The sequence below is a fragment of the Conger conger genome, chromosome 16 (genome assembly GCF_963514075.1).
Source record: "Conger conger chromosome 16, fConCon1.1, whole genome shotgun sequence".
Lineage (NCBI taxonomy): Eukaryota > Metazoa > Chordata > Actinopteri > Anguilliformes > Congridae > Conger > Conger conger.
In genome coordinates this window covers 31,128,710-31,150,279 of record NC_083775.1, presented here as the reverse complement: position 1 = coordinate 31,150,279, position 21,570 = coordinate 31,128,710, and the positions used below count along the sequence as shown (strand labels likewise).

Below are 21,570 nucleotides of genomic sequence, written 5' to 3'. Positions count from 1 at the left end.
TTGGTTATCTTCATATGATTTATTGAAAAAAAGAACCTCCCACTCCTAAACGCACAGTCTTTACAACTCTATTTCCCTGCCGTCTGACTCCCCGAAACTCTTTCGCCAAAAATCTCAGCCCCCTTTCTCATTAATAACTGTTCCTTTCTGATTTTGTCTCATTTACACTAGCACAGTCGATAACCATTACTATAAATGCTAAAAAACCTTCTTTGGCCCATACTGGCTGTTTTACTATCCTGTTCTTTCCTGCTTTCGCCTAGTTTTGCTCTGTACTCTTGTCCGTTACACATCATTTTCCATTTTCCTTCTTTCACATTGCGCCCACCTCACCCCCCACAGTGCATGCAAACAGGCTGGTCTTTAGTCAGATTACGACCGTCTTCTGTACACCCCTCCAAGCCCATAATCCTGACACCAGCAGCACCTAAGTGGAGCCCATTCCAAGACTCTCACCCTGGCGCTAACGCGGTCCAAATACAGCATATCCTTTCAGGCAATTCCACTTCAAATTCTACGAGGACTGAACTGCTTTCTTCTTCTTTCTCTCCCCTATGACTTTTCATGGGTTGATCTTCAGCATGCTCCTCGCATGACCAACGCATGCTTACAAGTAGCAACATGTATCAAAATGAGGGTGACTTCTGTGAAATCACCAAAGAAAAAAAAAAAAAAAAGAAAGCCCAGAACTGATTTTTCTGTTTGTTGAACCAAGATTAATGGAACATGATTGCGAATGCACCTATCTAAGCATTTTGGAACCTTGTTCTTGACTTGCTCTCAAAATGACATTTACCTGTACCAGAAACCTAATTTGCAAAACAAGAGATGCCCTGTATCTAAATTTTTTGTAGTATTTTTAATAATGTTTTTTCATCACATGAATGGTGAATATTGTCTTTAATATTGTCTTTAAGAAAACTCTTTGGTTTTCCTCATGGTGATGGAGGACAAAGGGATTTGAAAGTGGAAGTGTGCAATCTCATATTTATACCTTAGTGAAATAGGACATTAAAGACAATACACTACAATGCAGTCTCTTGTGAAATAAAACAAAAACATTACTTTCTTCACAGAGGCACTTTGTTTGGCATTATTTTCTGCTGAAAATATTGACCCATACATTTTTATAAAAACTACTTTTCATAAGAATTATTATTTATTTTACAGTACAGTTTTTTAAAGTAGTTTCCCTATGTTTGATCAGAAATTTTGAATCGTGTATTGTTTACATTATACAATAATATACAGTAAGCCTATTGAAGGGTGCCCATAATCCTTGATGTGACTTTAATGTGTCAGTGAAAAGGACAACCACCTAATCAATCAATCATCCTTCATTTATATAGCACATTTCATACACAAAATGCTTAACCATAAATTAAAATAATATAAATACAGGGGAAAAAAGAAGCATTCAAAATATGAAAAGAAATGTAACAAAGTGCAAGAGGGCAATACAATGTTTAGCATGAAATCAATATAAACAGAACAGAATTAAACATAAGAAAGAAAATACAAATAAAAGAAATAAGTTTCACACAATCCAGTTGCATACTCCCCCAGGCTGTGATATATCAGTGTCTGACTCACAATGAGTCATCCAGCCCTTGGAAAATAACAATGCTGAATAAGACAGAATGCATCATTTTTATAACCTGCAAAATACCAATATGGGTACAAACATGCTAACCCTTCAGTACAATAATACTTTGATTCCAGGCATCTGACATTTGTCCAGTTTAAAAACACGTGTTTTGAAAATAAACTACCAAAGTAGTTTTTAGATCGCAGGTAAAAATGTACTTAGATTTTTCAATTCCAGTAAGCTCTTCAGATATTTTACTTTTTGCAAATTTGCTAATTTGCATTTGAAGTCCTTTGATAGGAACATTTATAAACCTTAGCACACATATTACAATGCTGCCTTTGCTACAGTGGGAGCAGAGGCATGGGCTCTATTCTGTGTTTTCGCTGATGTGCGTTCAGGTACTCTGAACGAGTGAAACTCTTCTCACACTGGGAGCAATGGTACGGGCGTTCCCCTGTATGAGCTTGTTTGTGTTGCTTCAAAGTATGTGGCCGTGTGAAATTCTTCCCACACTGGGAGCAGTGGTATGGGCGTTCCCCTGTGTGATTTCTCTGGTGACGCTTCAAGGTACTCAAATCAGTGAAACTGCTCCCACACTGGGAGCAATGGTACGGGCGTTCCCCAGTATGAGTTTGTTGGTGTCGCTTCAAATTACCCAACTGACTGAAACTCCTTCCACACTGGGAGCAGTGGTACGGACGCTCACCTGTATGAATTCTCTGGTGTCGCGTCAAATTATTTGACTGACTGAAGCTTTTACCACACTGAGAACAGTGGTACGGTAGCTCACCTGTGTGAGTTTGCCTATGTACCTTCAGATGACATAAAAGGGGGAAACTCTTCCCACACAGGGAGCACTGATAAGGCCTTTTATGTATTTTCTTGTGTGTCGTCAGCAGTGATTTGGATTTGAAGCTCAGTCCACACTGGGAGCATGCAGTGCCTGGAGTGCCCGTGTGGGACTGTGTTGAGCTGGGCAGTGTGAGGGGCTGATGTGTGCTGCTTGGAGGTTGTTGGGACCCCGCAGTCCAGTCGAGCTCCTCTGGGTGAACTTCCTCAATATGCAGGCGAAGATTTGCTTCCTCTGTGGGAACAAATGGGCGCTGGGAGCAGGCAAAGACCTGTGACACCTCAACAGCTTGTTCTGAAAATAGCAAAAAACCTTAATGACCTGTCAACAATTTCACTTGTGTCATAGCTTCCTTCACACTTTTTATTATCTGTGATGCATACCTGCGTATTTGTTCCAGGGGGCTTCTGCGCAGATCCTGTAAAAGACAAATAAAGGCACTGTAATGTAAAACCGATAGTGAACAGAGAAGACACACAGTGAAGCTCCTCATTCATTCTTACCCATTCTCTGATGAAGATGGCAGCAGTTCCAGAGGTCTCTCCAACTGGCTAATTGTCTTCCTCTTTGGGGTCACGACCTCGCCCTTCTGTCTCAATGGCCCGTTTCCTCTCAGTGGTGAGAGGTCATACAGTCTGCATTGAGATCTCTCTCCCTGGCCTTTTGTACAGGCGGTACGAGGAGGTGATGACCCAAGCACTGAACTATGGCCAATTTCTAGTTGGTGAATCTGCACTCTAGGCTCTTTTATCAGACAGGAAGTGACCACAGTAGACAGCACCTCCCCTTCCTGTTGTCCATGTTCTGATTTTACTTCAATATTCACCAATCTGTCCGTTTGGGTAACATGATCCGTCTCTTTTTCTTCCTCTATCCAGAGTCCTTCTTCTCTCACACACTCGTCCTTCTCAATTTTCACATTCAAACTCTCCCCAGCTTCCTCCTCTTCCTTCATGCTGGTTAGTATGTCTTTTTCCTCCCTGATCCTCAAATATCCAGACTCCCCTTCTGTCCTCTCCTCTGTGTCCTCACACCTGTACAATCTTGACCTTGGCTCTAACCCCGCGCAATCTGAGCTGTCTGTCACAAACTCTACCTTTATGTCTTCACTCGAAGAGGCAGGGCTTAAACAGTTCATGCAGTCATTTACACATTCTGATTGGTTGGTTGTGCTTGTCAACTTGGTAGAATCCACCACTCTATGAAAGGGGTGGCGGGACAGCTTGCACTCATCTATGGAGGGAACTGTTGCTGTGAGAATGAACAGGGTAATGTTTAATGGCCAGATGACAATTACTCCATGCAGAATATCAAATTTTGTGATGGTTCACAATTTAAAAGGTGAGTATGGAGTTAAACATCATATTCATCACATTCATAGTCAGTAATGGATTCTGATTTGTAAGTGAGTAGGAGTGGTTTATATGGGTGCCCTGACAAAGGCCTACCATTCATGCTCAAAAGACTTCTGTGGTGCCTGAGAAGGGTCTTCAGCTGGTCCAGGTAAGAAACAGACTGCACACAGACCTCCAGGACAGAGGGGGCAGCACTGAGCCAGGACACTGTCTGAAGGACATTCAGGCTCAGTCAGGCAACTGTACCTTCATTCTGCACAGCATGCACTGTGCCATGCCATGGCTTGATGCACAAGAAAGTTCACTGACTGAAATACATACATAATTATGGCACCAATTTAACATGTTTTACAAATTAACACACTGGCAATGTGTATTGCAAATAAAAAAGACGATTATCAAGCAAACACAATTTGTATTGGACACACAAAATGTCCCAATCAAACAAATACAGACGTTTTCTAACATAGTCCCCTCCAAACGTATTGGAACAGCAAGGTCACTTCCTTTGTTTTTGCCTTACACTGAAGACAATTGAGTTTGAGGTGAAAAGATGTACATGATGACAGATAAGAATTTCAGCTTTTATTTCCTGACAGATTTAATCTAGATTTGTTAAACAACTTTGAGAAAGTTTGGAGAAAGAAGGGATCTGCTCATGATCCAAAACATGCAAGTTCATGTGGTAAGCAAGGTGGAGGAAGTGTCATGGCTTGGGCTTACATGGCTGCTTCTGGAGTGGGCTCACTCATTTTTGATAATGATAATGTAACTCATGACGGTAGCAGCAGGATGAATTCAGAGGTCTACAAAAACATTCTGTCTGATGGAGAAATGTGTCCAAACTAATTTGGAGGAACTTCATCATGCAGCAAGACAATGACCCAGAACACACTGCCAACACAACAAAGTACCTCATTAAGGATACAAAGTGGAAGGTTTTAGACTGGCCAAGGCAATCACTAGACCTTAACCCAATTGCACATGCATTTCACCTCCTGAAGAGGAGATTGAAGGGAAAACCCCCCGACTCAAACAACTGAAAGAGGCTGCAGAAAAAGCCTGGAAAAGCAACACAAAAGAAGAAAGCAACATTTTGGTGGTCAATGGGTCTCAGGCTTCATGCAGTTATTGCAAGCAAGGGATATGCTACCAAATATTAAGTGTTATTTACTTTCATTTACTTAAATACTCTCCGTTCCAATACTTTTGCTCACCTACAGATTGGGTAGTCTGATAACAAAGGTGCTATGTTCTAAGTAGTTACACACCTAGGTGTAAATACCAGGAAATAAAAGCTGAAAGTCTGAACTCTTGTCTTGGGTTCATCTTTTTATCTCAACCCCAATGTATTCAGCGTATTGCAAAAATGAAAGAATTTGCCTTTGAAGGGGAATACTTATGGAGGGACTGTATCACGCTTCACAAATACAGTGTTTTAAAAATGATAAAAATGTGAGCAAAGAAATGAGGCATGGTTATCTAATACATATTTTGCAAACCAACACAACCACTTCTAAAACAATTCAATGTAACTTCAACCTCCAGATCACCAGCAAAATTCTTTTTTTCGGAAGTCCCCAGCATTCATGCCATTCCTCCCAGAGGGACAGTAAAGAGTTTTTTACATGGACCCATAATGCCACCTGCTGTAGTGGAGGGCAAATTGCTTACATTTGTTTAAACATTCGGTAGCAGGGGTGAGCAATTCGGTACTGGTGTGTGTGCAGGTTTTTGTTTCCACCAATGGCTGGCTGAATTAGCTAATTGACTGTATACAGCAACACTGGTTTCATTACAGTAAACAAAAGGTACAGTAAAACGTTTCATATGGGGACACAATAACGCTCTTCGGCTGTCAATCATTAGCATTATTTTTTTGTCTAACATTATTTTGTGTTTGTAAGATTTGTTTGTGAAGCATGATACTTTAGAAAACTGTTTTGTGCTCGATAATCATGCAAAACATTGACTGTTCGCGACTCAGAGCATTTGTAGAACATGTTGTTTGTGTCTGCGTTAAATTAGCTCCATAGATAATGGAATAAAACAATTTACAGAACAGCTCAGACACTGCATATATTTGTAAGAATGTTATGTTATGTTAGGAAACATTAAATATTGTCACATGCTTACAAAACCTTGCAGAAAATTTAAAAAGCAGTATATTTGGATGAATGGGACTTTTTAGTTTCTTTCTTTACAAGAGCATAAGGCCATATTTGCTTTTATTTAGATATAGATCAAGAAGATGGTTTCATCACGAGCAGACATCTGCAGTGTGTCAAGGTATGGCCAGGTACTCGTGTTCAGTCTCTGTACCTGTTTGAGGTCTGGTACTGGCAGCAGCTGATCCAGTCTGGAAAGGAACTCCCACAACAGAACATCTAAAGCAGGGTCAGTTTTGGAGCCAAACTGCTGAGGGCATGTATGGAGAGAAGGGAAGAGCGAGGGAGGGAGAGAGGGGGAGAGGGAGGGAGGGAGAGAGGGGGAGATGGAGGGAGAGGGAGGGAGGGAGAGGGAGCTAATATGTTTGGGACAATTTGGGAGGAAAATGCAATCAGAGCCATTTTCTATATTTTCCGATATTACACAGACACAAGCATTCTGAGCAGGAGAAACTAATTGGCTAAAGCCATAAATTACCCCCATGCCCACTCCCCTCTCCCTCCCCTCCTCCCTCCCTTCCTGCCCTTTCTCCTCCTGCTCCCTTCCTCTACTTCTCCACTCACCCTCAACTGCAGCCCCAGAGTGAGCTCAGTCCTCTGGCTCTCACTCAGCAACTCTGGGAATGTCTCCATCACCAGAGACACAAACTCATCCAGTTTCCCATAATGCAACACATCTTGTTGCTGCAGCACCTGCCACATGGCTGCAGAGAGGAGTTGAAGGGGAGGAACAAGCAGGTGCAGGGAGGAGACTAGGAAAGAGGGATCTAACAAAACATGAAACAGATTTTAAGTACAAAATCTTTCTTTTAATGTCACATGTTAAACATAGCATGGTAGGCTTTAAAACACTAAATTTTAACATAAGATGATGATGAGGCCAGGTCTGTCCGGTTTATACAGGTGCCTAGTTACCTACATACCAAGTTACTGATACCAAATTCAAAAATGATTTCCATAGCAATTCATAAACATTTTGAACAATTAGCAAGCTACTGGCAGGCCATTGTTAAAGTCTGATTTAGAAGAGGGACCATACAGAAGTAGGCCCTACTCGCTTTAACACCATTAATACATATAGCTACTCCACTTACATGAAACTGTGCGAGGCGCGATAAATCGCAGCAAACGTAACTTAATTTTAGTTTGTTACGAGCAGTCCATATACCGTGATTAAGGTGGAGGGTCTTCTACATAAAGCACTACTTGGGAGAAAACTATTGAGCCATTCGATATGCGGCTCATTAAACCACTACACTAGACTACCAAATAATTACAGTCGACTGCTCACTCAACATTTAGCTGTGCGTAAAAAAATGCAAGATCCAAGTCCCCGCACCAATTTTAATTGGAATCGGTGTATATTCAGAGAAAAGCACCGCTGGATCCGTTGCTTGTAGTTTACTAGCTATCCTTCGTCAACACTCAATCATAGGTAGAAATACGCACCTCCAATTTCCCTTTCTGCAATGCTCATTGTTTCCATCATCGTGCCCAAAAACATTCAATATGTTGTGGAAAATATGTGTTAAAAAGCATCAAAGGCGTAAGTCTAGCTACTGTGTGTAAATTCCAGATGTGTAGGACGCATGCGCATACTTCTTCTGATGTTGAATTCTTCTTCTTATTCTTATTCGTGTTGTTTAATGGTCGGTTACAGATAGATTTGTGCATTACCGCCACCTACTGAATGCTTTACGTTTTCAATGTATTTTATATGTATGCATCAAAAAGGATATACAAAACAAACTCCCTTTCCTAATCCCCTTCCTAAAAATCTCTATTTCCCTAACGTTTGACTTCCCCCAAACCCTTTTTCCGAAACCCCTTCATATCAGAAATGTCCAAAATTGATTTGGCTGCGTGCACAACTATCTCAATTCTCTCCGACTTGGTTTCTATCTATGTTTATAATTTCTCTATCATATTCCCTTTGTCGTTTCACCTCTGTCCTGCTTTCCTCCCGGTTCCCTTCTCTTCCCTCACTCTCCTGGTTACCTCTGTATAGGACATTCTATTCATAACTCTAGTCCACAACTCCAGTCCTGGAGGGCCGATCTATGTGCTGCTTTTTGTTCCAGCCAGTTACCTTAATTTTAGTTTTCTGACCGCTCTATAGATTACACCAGTTCACTCCTGTACTGGATCAGTAAAATCTTTAGGATACACCTGCAGTCTATGACTGTACCTAGTGCTTATACACATATCAGATTTAGACATGATTGAGCTAATTAAATAAATTAAGAGCAGAAGTTGCCAAAAAATACTGAAACAGATTGGCCTACATTCCATTTTCCTTCTCTCACAACGTTTTACTTGCACCACGTGACACAGCGAAAACACATAGCCTGTTCTTTAGACAGCCTACGCTCCCCTTCTGAACACCCATCCTTCCCACACCTTCTACATCTGTACACCCTTTTTCCGCATACTGCAGCGACATGTCCGTATTCCTGATGCCAAAAACAGCTTATTGGTGCCTTCTCATATGCCCTTACCCTACAGCTAACATAATCTAACAAAACCCTCTCCGGTAGCTCCCCAACAATACAGATTCACTTTCTTTTTCTTCTGCGTCTTCAGAGAGTGGAACCCCACCTATAACTCCCTTCGCTGGAGTTCCTTTCCCTCAGTGGGAAGCATTTCACTCTGGTTGTTCTTAATGATTTATCTCTTTGTTTCTTATTTTTACTCACCGTAATTACAACCCCTTCCTTAATATCCTCACTGCCTTCACTTCCCCAATCTCTGATTTTGCTAATTTCCCGACTTCCTGGCCATCCCTAAAAATGCCATTTCCCTCCCAGCCAGTTCCATCTACCTTTATTCCTAAAACAAATCTCTCTTCATCATGATCTTTGAATTCCACTGCCCTTTTTCTTTTCTTTTTAGCACCCTCCACCTCATGCACCATATTTTCTAAGTGAAGTCAAGTTTATTTGTATCGCGCATTTTCATACACAAGGCAGCTCTTTACATAAGACAAGTCAATTCATCTGTAATCCTAACTCTTTCCAAAAAACATGCAAGTTAAGTAAAAAAATCTTCTTCTTCTTTTCTATATGCCATTGCCAGTTTTAATTTATTTTATTTTATTTTATTTTATTTTTTCAAATCTCAGTTTGCAGGTTATGCAAAATGATGTAATCTGTCCTCTTCAATGTTGCTTGTTATCTTCTGGTGTCTGGGGTCTTGAACTCTGGGGTCTTGAAGAAGAAAGGGAGTATGCAATTGGGTGGTGGAAAACTAAGTTTGACTTTTCTACATAATGCAGTGGTTTTCTTTGGTACTGACACCGTTGCACAGCCTTTGAGGGTAGGCTATAGAGGATCGCTGTAAATAACGCTCGTTTAGTTTGGTGTTGACTCGCCTTATAATTGAATCAAGTGTTTTCCTGTCTGGATTTCCTATTTGAAGACTCCAGGATAAAATATCAATCAATTATGTTGTGTTTTTTTTTTAGGAAGACATGAGGAATAAGTATACAGAAAACAGGAAGAACATGAGGTACAGAGTATTGCAGGAAGAATTAAGATGTTGTAAAAAGTACAAACTGTATAGCATAATCTATTGAGCTCATCCTTTCTACCAGAGCTGAGAGATGTATCAAATGTATCAAATGTTACATGTGTAACGATCTTATTTTTCAGAAAAAATAGTTCCGTTTAGTCAATGATGATGCATCTATTCTGCAGTATTAAATGACCAATAATAAAATTATCGCCAAATTGTATAATTAATAACAGTAACGTTCAATAATAATATGATAATAAAAAAATAAACAGTACCAAAGATCGATTCTGATTGGGTGAGACAGGTTCTTTTCTGACCATGCTACAGCGAATGAGTTCGTCGGGATTTGGGATTGGACACACAAGCCACATTCTTTGGACACGCCATATTGACAGCGTTAACATACCTAAAGGGCTTTTTTAAATTAAAATATTCTGTATTCTTTGAAGAGTACATGCAACATTCTTCCAACGAGGCTGTCGGTACGGGTGGAATAAAATGGGCGAGATATTTAAAACTAGCAACCAAGTAGTAGCATTACATGTATTGGCTTCTGTTGTGTTTCATTAGCTGGCAACAGTGGCTTGACAGCTCCTCGGAGACATAAAATATGACATTGTGTCTAGTTCCGTGAATTATTTTAGGTTAGATTCAGTTATGTAGTTACGTAGCTACGTCGGTTGCCATGGATTATGTTTCACTTCGTGTCACCTGTGCTGCGCTAACTCATACTGCTGGCTAGCTAGCGAAGTTAGCAAACAGACGAGCTCAATTGAACTAGCTTAGCTAGCTAGCTTTATCGTGCTGTAACGCTCAGAAGGACAGAAGCATACGCTACCTAGCTTGCAAGTCAGTGGTATTTGTTATTTACTTGGTTGAAGTAGCTAAATTATATATGTTATTATGGCGATTAAGAAAGGGGAAGGCACAGAGAAGCTCGGTTTGGGTGTCGGGCTGCGCAGCCGACCGAGTTCAAATGAAAGAGACGGACAAGTACGAGCTGTCAAAGCCTCCCTTCTGGTGAGATTAGGACCGTACGAACCTCTCCTGACCTACCTGCAGTCAGTACTGGTGTGGGAAAGACCGCTTCACAGCGTGTTGCTGTACACCGTGATTAATGCTGTGTTCTGGTAAGTATACAGTAATTGAAATATAACGACTAACGGTGATGATGATATTAGTCTATACCTGACGTCAACATTAGCTAAGTGTTAAATACAACTTGCTCGCTTGACGTTAGCTACATAGCCTAACACCCTTTCTTGTCACAGACATCACTGACGTTTATGTACCTCATCTACAGTTGAAGATAACCGGATGACTAAAACAACAACTGTTGAAACACAGAGGTTATGTGCGGCCATTGCTGTATAGGCTGATAGTCTCGTCAATGTGCTTATTTTGTAGCTCTTCAAAATTCTAATTCAAAATGCTTTACTGGCACGAAATACATTTGTAAATATTGTCAAAGTGTACACAGAATTATGGAAATACATTAGCTAGAATATGAATGTAAATTAAACAGAATAATTGCGATGTGGTAACAACTGGGATAACAGCAATAACAACAAAAAAAAAAAATGCTATATCAGGGTAAGAACACGTAGTAGTACATAATAATATCAATGCGTAATAATAATAATGCATAATGGAAAATTCATTATGTAATTCATATAAATTATATTATGAATACATAAAGGCTGGACAGTCTTACTTATTATATTGCCTGGGTTATTTATTTGAGTAGTGGTTGGTGTCATGTGCAGGGTGGTGTTTCCAAACACATGATTAGTACATATTTGTTCTGTAGTCTATGGTCACATGTAACAGGTGCTAACATGCACTGACCCAGAGATGAGAGCCACCCAACATGGTATCCAAGATATTCGGGTTAGCAACATCGACAAAATAAATGTGACTGTTCTCCTTGGAATGTGTCACATGTGCTTTTCCCAGTATTTCTGTTTATCGTTTCCAGAAGTCCCATTTGGTTCAATTCACAAGGCTCCTCTTTAAGATTTCAGCACATGCTGAGCTTTGTAGCTTAATGTTTTGGGGATCTATGACCTAAGGTACATTGGGATGTAAGAACTCACACAGTAAAGTCATAGTAAGTCATGCGCTTTGGTATGCAAGAACACATAAGTCATCTACCCAGGGATCTAAGAACCCATAAGTCCTGTACATTGGGATCTAAGAGCTCATGAGTCATGTGCCGATGGGATCACTGCATTCACATTCATGGGTGGGCCTGGCTGGGGAGTGCTGGTAGGTGAGCCTATTTGCACAGTTCTGAATTCTCCTGTGCTCTCAGAGTTGGGTCAGTGCAGCGCTGTTCGGTTGGTCTGGCTGAGTGGTTCTGACAACAGTTGGGTCAGTGTAGTGCTGTTGGATTGGTCTGAATGGGTGGTTCTGACAGTTGGGTTAGTGCAGTGCTGTTGGGTTGGTCTGGCTGGGTGGTTCTCACAGTTGGGTCAGTGCAGCGCTGTTGGGTTGGTCTGGCTGGGTGGTTCTCACAGTTGGGTCAGTGCAGCGCTGTTGGGTTGGTCTGGCTGGGTGGTTCTCACAGTTGGGTCAGTGCAGCGCTGTTGGGTTGGTCTGGCTGGGTGGTTCTCACAGTTGGGTCAGTGCAGCGCTGTTGGGTTGGTCTGGCTGGGTGGTTCTCACAGTTGGGTCAGTGCAGCGCTGTTGGGTTGGTCTGGCTGGATGGTTCTCACAGTTGGGTCAGTGCAGTGCTGTTGGGTTGGTCTGGCTGGGTGGTTCTCACAGTTGGGTCAGTGCAGCGCTGTTGGGTTGGTCTGGCTGGCTGGTTCTCACAGTTGGGTCAGTGCAGCGCTGTTGGGTTGGTCTGGCTGGGTGGTTCTCACAGTTGGGTCAGTGCAGCGCTGTTGGGTTGGTCTGGCTGGGTGGTTCTCACAGTTGGGTCAGTGCAGCGCTGTTGGGTTGGTCTGGCCGGGTGGTTCTCACAGTTGGGTCAGTGCAGCGCTGTTGGGTTGGTCTGGCTGGGTGGTTCTCACAGTTGGGTCAGTGCAGCGCTGTTGGGTTTGTCCACCTGGTTCTGCAGTGACGGCCGTGTGACCGTGTGTCTCAGGTCCTTTGTGCTGACGTCTCTGCGGCTGCTGTCGCTGCTGTCCGCGGCCCTGGCCTGCGTTGTGTGTGCGGACACCTGGAGGAACCGCATCTGGCCAAAGATCAGGGGTGAGCTCTCCTTTTCGCTCAACTCTCCGCTGAGAAAACAGAAAACCACCGTTACAAAGCTGTACATTTTCAATGAGACTCAAGCTTTCCTTCCTTCTTAAATTGAAGACAATAAATGTTGGGGCATCGTTCTTTGAATTATTTATTCAGGCTTTTCAACAATCATTTAAACGGCAATAAGAGAAGATGCCTAAATGAATAATTAATAGCAACTGTTAGGACCTGTTGTTATATTTTTTGCTTCATTTGACTTTATTGCCAAATTCCTTAATAAAAAGAGTTTTCCTATCACCCATCTGCCAAGGAACGTCCTATAAATATTTTTCAGATATTTATGTTTGCTTGATTAACAAAATGGCTGCATGATAGTCCCAGCATATTGCATCATAATAGCAATGCCTCATTTTGCTCTTCTGCTGTGATAATGTGCCTCTTTTTGTGCACGTGTTTTAAAAGCACAATATTGGACTGTGAGACACCGATTATTCTTTCTCTTTACAGTAAAGCGGGCAAGTGATACTGAAAACGACAGGTACGTTACTAAAATCAGGCATGGTGCAGTTTCAATCGGTCAATAAATCTTCTTTGTCTCCAACTTACACGTCATAGTGTGAAACATTAAAAACGCAGAATGTGAGTCTCACAGCAAAATGGGCAGTAAATTGAACCCAATAGAGATGCTGTTGCAGGACCTTGAACCAACGGTTGATGCTCAAGATCCTACCAATCTGTCTGAATTAAAGCAGTTCTGCAGGGAAGACTGGGCTAAAATGAATCACTGATGTGATGTGATTGATATCAAACTATCGGAAACATTTGCTTGTATTTAGTTTTGGTTGTAATACTTTTTTTTTTAGTTTAAGGGGGGAATTATTTTTCACAAGGGTGATATGGGGATAACTTTATTCATTAAATAAATGTAAAAATGTGGTTTCTGTTTACTCAGATTCCCTTTGTGTAATATTACATTTTTGTCGAAAGATCCGAGTCCATTGAGTGTGACAAATAGGCTGTTGTGGAGGGGGGGGGGTACTTTTTCGCAGCACTATATATGAACATGCATATACATATTCATAAAAGGGTATATTCTGCAAGCCAATTCAAATTGCCGCCCGGTTTTCGTAGACGCGCATCTGCACTCCTGCACTGCTCCTTTTTACACCACAGTCAGCACAGACTGGAGTCACTGTGTGTGCAGTTTCAGAAAGCTGACTGCAGGCGCTCGATCGACCAGCAGGGGGCACTAGAGTGACGATGATGATGGCCCTGCCTGACTAAGTCCTCTTTAGCCTTGGGGGCGACACTACTGATCCTTGCACTGAAACAGTGCCTTACTGTAACAGGATGAGCCATTCAACAGCCCGAATGAACCCTAGTTTGATACAGTGCTACAGTTGGACTGTTTGGCACTTGAACTGTAGCTCCAAAGCTGATCGATAACTATCATTGAATTTGTTTGACACACAGAAAGTTTCACATTTGGCCAGTTGATAGTGTTACAGCACATGGGTCACAGTGGAGAGAGGGAATGTCGGGATGATGTCACTTACATTGGGATGATCTCACTCATTGGAGCGGGCGTTCCTCCTGTTCCCTAGCTGGGGACTGGTGCATCCTGGGATACTCAGCGTTCCGGAACTGTGTCATCACATGGCCGAGGCATGGGTCAGCGCGTTGACCCTCACAGCGAGCTGCGTGAAATTCAAACGGCAAAATCCTGGCAAGGTGAGTACCGATCTGCTCTGATCTGTTCAAAAACGTGAAACTGTTTTCAGAGGTTATTCAGCGTCGCCCGTGAATCCGCAGTTGCAGAAAAGCAGGGGGAACATTTTTGTATTGAAGTAATGAAAGTTACGGTTGGTCGCCATTTCAAAAATAGAAGCTTAGCAAGACTCGCTCGGTCTTTCGTCTAACAGTCAGAATGGACGATATTTAATAAAATTAAAGAGCATTTGAAACACTAACATTGACTTCCCAACATTGTATTCTTGCGCAGTAGTTCTAACGCATGTCCCTTCATCTAATTACATTTGTATTTCAGTTTTTTAATCAATGGGAAGTGTGACTTCTTGTTTGTTGCTCATATTTTTGAGCAACAAAGACGATCGTGCTAAGACGATTGATGAAATTAAATGAAATGTTGCCACATATACAGCTTGTTGTGTAATTGTGTAACCACATATTCGGTTGACTGGTCAGCTGAGGTTTTCCTTTGAGGTGCTACTCCAGTTGACCTCTGGAGGCTAACTGCCACACTGCGGCTCTGTTCCTCAGTTCTGTGTCCTGGTGTGCAGCTTCTTTACCTTGCTGGCAATGGTGGGGCACTATATTCCCGGCCTGGTGCTCTGCTACTCTGCTGGTGAGTACGTCCAGAGGGAAACTTAAAATCTTCAATATGAGGGGGGCACAACTCCATTCCTGGAGAGCCGGTAAGTTTGGGCGTATTTTAATTTCAAATTTCAATTGAATTCCCCAAACAGCTATACGTCTACCAGTGCAGCAGATATAGGCAGCAGGGCCCTGTATCACAAAGCAGGATTACTGAGTCAGCTGGATAGCTGCACTGAGTAAATCCCGAAACCTTTCCAAATCTGAAGCAAAAGATAGATTTTTTCTGGGTTGTGTGTATATGTAAACAGAGCCAATGTAAGGCAGCTCATTCACACCGTTCTCACTGTGCCGTCCCTGTTTCCCTTTGCCCTGCCTCCTCTCTCCCTCCCTGCCCTGCCTCCCCCGTTTCCCCCTGCCCTGCCTCTCCTCTCCTCCCTCCCTCCCTGCCTCTCCTCCCTGCCTCTCCTCTCCTCCTCCCTCCCTGCTTCTCCTCTCTCCCTGCCCTGCCTCTCCTCTCTCCCTGCCCTGCCTCTCCTCCCTCCCTGCCCTCCCTCCCTGCCTCTCCTCCCTGCCCTGCCTCTCCTCTCCCGGGTGTGTGGGTTCCCGTCTCAGTGCTGGGGGCTCTGCTGTTCCCGCTGGCGGTGCAGCGTGGGGCGTGGCCCAGGCTGTGTGTGCTGCTGGAGCCGGCCCTGCGGCGACTGGACTTCAGCACCGGCGGCTACATGATGGCACAGCCCAAACAGAACCAGTGTGAGTGCTGGCCCACCAGCCCTGCGGCTCTCTACCTGCTTTCTTATGTCTGCTACCCCGCTTCAAAAGCTCCACATTTTTGGAAATGGGGCTGATTTCTATAAGTGTTGAGTTGGCCGCAATACAGACACGCACCACTTAAAGACACACTGAAACGGTTTCCCAATTTTTCCAAATCAAGGAGTGGCTGTTTATAGCTGTGCCCTTTTTATTTGCCGTGCGATTTCTTTGGGTGGCGTGAGAGAAAGCCTAAATGTATCTCTTGGAAAAAGCTCAAGAGTTTTTTTTTTTTTCCCAACCTGTCTGGATGTGTACTATTCAGGGAGTGCAGCCTGTTGTTAATGTAATGTGGAGTTTAGCCTTCCTGCAGAAGTGACCATGTTGTAGCGAAGAGAGTCTACGAGAGCGACCTCTTCTCTGCAGCTGTGGACCTGCTGACCTCTGACCTCTGACCTGTGTGTACCCCAGTCCTCTGCAGGGCCGTCCGTCACATGACCCCAGACGAGGCCAGTGACAGCGAGGAGGAGCTGGCTTCATTCTGTCCCACGGTAAATCTGTGCCAACAGGAAATGGTTTCATTTTTCCACATCCCGATACACATTTCTGTTCAATACCTTTGATTGGCCTATTATTGGCCTAAACTATTTTAGTGTTGAATTAAATAATAATGAAAATATTTTAATATATATTACAGTGTAGTGTGCCCCTATTAACACAGTGTGTCCTGTGTTAATAGGGGCTTAATTTCATTATTATTAAATTGTCTATCTGTATTTGAAAAAGAACATATTTCATACCTTCTCACAATGACATTTTTGTAGCAATATTGCTTCAATGTGTTTGAATTCTTAAATTGCTCCTGTATATGTTTTACACTGGTGGTGCTCTCCACATATTCAAATGCTGTAAATGTCGCATTCAGTTCAGATATATTCGTTTTATTAATAGCACAAAAATTAGGCAAGACAGTCCGAACCACCAGAAACGGTGCCAGCGCACAATAAGATAGTAGATTTGGGCCAACCTGGATTAGCCGCCTGCTGGGTCCTGTTGGACAGCAGTGCCTTCCGGGTCCTTCCGTGCTGCATTTTCGTTTTGGCCTCTTTCCCTGGAACAGCTGGATGACGCGGTGGTAGCCCGGGAGCTGGCCATCACAGACTCGGAGCACTCCGACGCCGAGGCCTCCTACACGGACAACGGCACCTTCAACTGGTCCAGAGGCCAGACCCCGCTCACGGAGAGCTTGGAAGGTCGGGCCGGCGTTCCCCCGTCAAAAACCCTACATCGCGCAACACCGTGCTTGGTGGGTCTTTGTTAGTCCCTGTTAATTTTATAGCCGTTTTTATTCAAACCTGTTGAGAAGAAATGACATCAACGACCCAAAATGGCGTCAGCAATGTGTCGGACAGATGGCTATAAAATCATCAGGGACTGACTCACTAAATTTGGTATCTTTATGGAGCATATCTTACATCTGATATGTGACACACTCATTCACGATTTTGACCAATGAACATAATTTCACATCATTGCATTACATTGATACATCTTTTCCCGTACTTTAATTGTTGCTGAAATGAATTTATCATGTACCTGGGACAAAAACATTTATTATTTTGTTTAAACCTTTCTAATATTTGAATATTTTGACTCTTTGGATTTTTGTTTGGTGTGTATATGTTTGAGTTCGCCTCATGATGAGCTTCACTCTGCAGAAGGTCAGGTCGGAGTACACACTGACCCATGGACTGTGGAAGTTAATCTGGAGATACGAGATTCTTAACTTTTAGAATGTCATATTTCTAGTCCAGTTACAGTTAAGGATCGTCATTTTATAGAGCCTTAAGCTGCTTTCACATGATCTGCGTCAAAACGTTCAACGTGGCGTCAAGCCATTCAATTCCTATGGAGGGAGCGTTGCAGCCCGAGTTGGCAGCAACGCTAAGCCTGGCGTAGCGCACAGCTCAAAATAAAAAAAGTTGAGCATCATCAGGGTTCAAATTGTTTGAACTTTGACCTTGTTTGTAGCTGACCATAGCATGTCCAATCACATCACAGCTATGTATGAAACAGGAAGATGTAGCCTAGGCTACTGCAAGACAGAGCCCAGGCAGAACCCGGTGAGTTAGCCCGGTTAGTTAAACCCAATATTTTTGTTTTCATGAAGCAAGTATGCAATTTAGTCTTTTATAACCGCAGATAACCTACCTACTACTACTATTGTTGTGGCTTGTTACAGTTTAACAAACTAACAGGTTCATGGATGGATGACGACAGTAATGCTAATGACCAATACTGTTGTTGGATGTAGGTTCAGGTAGACTAAAAATTGGATTCCATTTCTTTTTGGTTGATGCGCTGTTCAGCACCCAAGGGTGTCAAAGGAAATTCCCAGAGGGCCACAGTGTCTTTGGGTTTTCGTGCCAATTAAGGCCTTGAGAACAAGACGTGTGGATTATTTAGCCAATCAATGACTTAAATTATCCGCTAGTGCTAAGGACACCCTGAAAACCAGCAGGCACTGTGGCCCCTTGGAAATGTAGTTTAAGTCCTCTGGGTTAAAAGGACAGGGTGGACTCCAGGACTGTAGTTTTATACCGCTGGGTTAAAAGGACAGGGTGGACTCCAGGACTGGAGTTTGGCACCGCTGGGTTAAAGGGACCGGGTGGACTCCAGGACTGTAGTTTTATACCGCTGGGTTAAAAGGACAGGGTGGACTCCAGGACTGGAGTTTGGCACCGCTGGGTTAAAGGGACAGGGTGGACTCCAGGACTGTAGTTTTATACCGCTGGGTTAAAAGGACAGGGTGGACTCCAGGACTGTAGTGTGGCACCCCTGGGTTAAAGGGGCAGGGTGGACTCCATGTTTGGCACCCACACCCACTCAGGCGATTGTCAGCGGCGTACCCCAGCCACAGAGCTCACGCCCGGGCCCTTCCCCCTCTCCCCTCAGACCTGGACCGGCACAGCGACCCGGAGGAGTCCTTCGCCCGCGACCTCCTCGACTTCCCGTCCGTCAACCCCGACGCCGCGGCCCTGGAGGACGACGAGGACACCAGCATCGGGCTCCCCAGCCTGGGGCCGCCGGGCGCGGCGGGGCCCCGCGGGGCCGCCCTGCCGGACCTGGAGGACCCGCTGGACTCGGACGCGGAGGACGAGCTGGACTCGGAGCTGTGCTTCAGCGGCCTGACCTCGGCCCTGACCTCCGGCCGCGACCTCAGCGGCGAGGTGGCGGGCGCCATCGCCAGCGGCATGATCCAGGCCGCCCTGGCGGGGGCGCTGCAGCCTCACCCCCCCGCCGGGCGCGGCCCTCCCCGCGGCTTCCGCCACCAGTCCAGCTCCGAGCTCGACACCGACCTGGACGGGGAGGATTTCGAGCTGCTGGATCAGTCCGAGCTCGGCCAGGCCGACCCCTCCGGGGGCCCGCGCTCCAGGACCCAGGGGTCCGGCTTCCTGTCCAACCTGCTGGGAAAGCCCCAGTGAAGACGTCCCGGCGCGGGGCCGGGGTTGTTGTTCGGCGGTTTGTCGATGTGAATGCGTATGAAGGCGGAGGAGGGGACACGGTGCATGTCCGGACTTGTTCTTTAGTCCCAGCAGCCAGAGGCAACCTGTCTTCAGCTGCCTTCAGAATCACTGTGAAGTTGTTGTTTTTTTTTTTGTCATTTACATTTTCTTACCGAAATGTACCGAAGCTGTTCTTGTCATTTGATCCAATCCAGGCAAGAGTCTTTATTTTGTGTTGCAGAGCAATAGGAGACATCTACTCGAAAGTAATAGAATACTACACAACATGTGGTACATTTTATAAAATGGGTGATAGCAATTTCTCATGAGAAAAAAAACAAAAAAGTAGCGGCGGAATTAAGAAGTGTTTATCTTTGCTATAGGTAGTTGCGCAGAAAACAGTTGCTATTCCTGACGTCTCTGTCAGATTGTTTGTTGGCAAAAAATACAAAATAAAAAGGATTTTATGTGAGCAATATCAGGTTTCCCACAGACAAGGTTTGTCATCGTATAAATAGCACACTGTGACTCTGATGCATATTTTTACATTTGGCAGACACTCCTGTCTAGAGTAAGTTTTAAAATGTAAAGTGTAAAAGTGAAATACCTCAGCATCCTTCCTGAGATCAGCAGCAAACTTAATATAAGTAAATAATGATACCCTTCTCATCTTTAAAGGCCGAAGACTGTTTTTTAAATGTTAAATGTTTTACTGTGATCTAATCTACCAGTGATCCAGTGTTGTATACATTCAATTAGCTCATTTAGCCAGGATATCTGGTAGAAACAGAATTCCACCCTTAATCTATGATGTAATTTAATGGGAGCTAATTACGTGAAATTCTGTGTCCGGTTCAAAGAGAAGTACTGCATGTGGTAATTAACACACGTTTTCTCTTTTATTCAGGAGTATTCACCAGTTAATACATGGATGTTATTTACCAGTAAGAGTTTGCATTTTCATCAGGAGATTTGACTTTTTAAAGTAACTATAAAGAGAAACAAAATACTAAAGGTGAAAACACCTGCAGACAATTGCATATAAAGCCATTTATGAAATAGTTTTATTACACATTTGAATAAATCACCTGAAAAACGTTTATCTCAAATGTAAATGGGGCAAAAATACAGAATATCCATCTGTACTGTGCCAGATGGTGATTATGGCAATATACCTGAGAGATCAGAAAAGTTTCAAGGTTTTCATTGATCCTTCTATTTCAATTTATTACCTACAAATCACAGGTCAATTACTTATTGATCACATTACAGCTGCTTGGGAACAAATTTTGTGTTCCCAATTCCATTTTTTCTTTAGTTTTTGGCTTGGCATGCCTGTTACATTAAGCTTCCCACATCATCGGTCAGGTGTTGTCACTAAATAACCAGCACGTGGGTACACGTTTGAAGTTTCTGCATGTTTTGTGCAATATGGGTTGCTTGCCTCATTTTTGTGTAGTTTATACCAGTAAAACGTAAAAAGTGTCCCCCTGGCTTATTTTGTCCTGTGACGCTTCAAATTTAAAGTTACCCCAGTTCACCAACAGAAAATTTTTGTATTCAATATTTTTTTTCAAAAATGAAAGACTTAACTAACATGGTATAGAACTCTAAAGGAGTACAATTTTGTTTTAATGTATTTTCATTTGAATCTGCAACACTGCAAAATGAGATTATATAGATGATTATGATCTGATATTATTATTATTATTATTATTATTATTATTATTTATTAAACTTTATTTATTCGGTTGGGGGTGGGGGGAGGGGGTGTGAAAACTTTCTGGTGCTCCCTATCACCTGCAAACCATAGATTTTATAGATTTTTTGAAAAGTATTTTGTATACATTTTAGTACACTGTTGCCCATCTTGGGAAGCACAGACTACAGGAGGGTCCAGGACAGCCTGCAGCCTGCAGGGACACTCATTGTATCCAGAAAGGGCCAGTGTGGCTGCAGGCTTTCATTCCAACCAAGCAAAGGCTCTCCAGGTTGATTAGTAGAATCAGGCGTGTAACTGCTTGGTTGAAACAAAAGCCTGCACCCACCGGCCCTTTCTGGATAAGATCGAGTATCCCGGACCTATTGGAACTCCCCGCAAAGGTGTAAGATCCAGGTTCAGAAAGTAAAAGTCCTCCCCGGTATTCTGTTCTCATTACCTGCATTTGTGAATTAGCACAATTCTTCAGCCAGGTAGAACTAGTTAATGATATCGGCTGGGCTCAGTTCAAGGGTAGAAGAAACACACGGCAGGGGGATTTTGACTTCTGACCCCTGGACTTTCCACCTCTGCCTCCCCGCAAGGACCCCA

General features: G+C 43.3%; 2 protein-coding genes across 4 annotated transcripts; one reads left to right on the top strand and one right to left on the bottom strand.

The window, feature by feature from the left end:
• Window positions 1–1,319: 1,319 nt before the first annotated feature.
• LOC133115205 (zinc finger protein 239-like) lies at window positions 1,320–7,549 on the bottom strand. Of its 2 annotated transcripts, none has more exons than XM_061224998.1 (7): window positions 7,414–7,549; window positions 6,529–6,731; window positions 6,119–6,214; window positions 3,890–4,007; window positions 2,945–3,692; window positions 2,825–2,859; window positions 1,320–2,735 (listed from the first exon to the last, which is right to left on the bottom strand). In XM_061224998.1, exons 1-7 carry the CDS (start codon window positions 7,466–7,468, stop codon window positions 1,933–1,935), a joined length of 2,058 nt encoding a protein of 685 aa, XP_061080982.1. In that variant the 5' UTR covers window positions 7,469–7,549; the 3' UTR covers window positions 1,320–1,932. The 2 variants fall into 2 exon arrangements, with proteins under 2 accessions (XP_061080982.1, XP_061080983.1); XM_061224999.1 differs by having other exon boundaries at window positions 6,119–6,211.
• A 2,291-nt stretch (window positions 7,550–9,840) lies between these two features.
• On the top strand, window positions 9,841–20,971 carry LOC133114684 (reticulophagy regulator 3-like). 2 transcript variants are annotated; one of them, XM_061224247.1, is made up of 9 exons: window positions 9,841–10,607; window positions 12,569–12,675; window positions 13,177–13,207; window positions 14,274–14,400; window positions 14,950–15,034; window positions 15,619–15,756; window positions 16,225–16,304; window positions 16,874–17,006; window positions 18,709–20,971. In XM_061224247.1, the coding sequence occupies exons 1-9, from the start codon at window positions 10,381–10,383 to the stop codon at window positions 19,236–19,238; spliced, it is 1,458 nt and encodes a 485-aa protein (XP_061080231.1). In that variant the 5' UTR covers window positions 9,841–10,380; the 3' UTR covers window positions 19,239–20,971. The 2 variants fall into 2 exon arrangements, with proteins under 2 accessions (XP_061080231.1, XP_061080232.1); XM_061224248.1 differs by having other exon boundaries at window positions 16,874–17,059; window positions 18,709–19,089.
• The last annotated feature ends 599 nt before the right edge of the window (window positions 20,972–21,570 follow it).

Bases quoted from the DNA above. Each gene is read 5' to 3' on its own strand.
- LOC133115205 (XM_061224998.1), bottom strand. From the start codon at position 7,468: ATGTTTTTGGGCACGATGATGGAAACAATGAGCATTGCAGAAAGGGAA. The intron at 2,860-2,944 runs GTAAGAATGAAT...TGTCTTTTACAG, and splicing joins CCATCTTCATCAGAGAATGG to GATCTGCGCAGAAGCCCCCT. The intron at 2,736-2,824 runs GTATGCATCACA...TGCTATTTTCAG, and splicing joins CCCCTGGAACAAATACGCAG to AACAAGCTGTTGAGGTGTCA.
- LOC133114684 (XM_061224247.1), top strand. From the start codon at position 10,381: ATGGCGATTAAGAAAGGGGAAGGCACAGAGAAGCTCGGTTTGGGTGTC. The intron at 12,676-13,176 runs GTGAGCTCTCCT...TTCTCTTTACAG, and splicing joins CATCTGGCCAAAGATCAGGG to TAAAGCGGGCAAGTGATACT. The intron at 15,757-16,224 runs GTGAGTGCTGGC...TGTGTACCCCAG, and splicing joins ACAGCCCAAACAGAACCAGT to TCCTCTGCAGGGCCGTCCGT.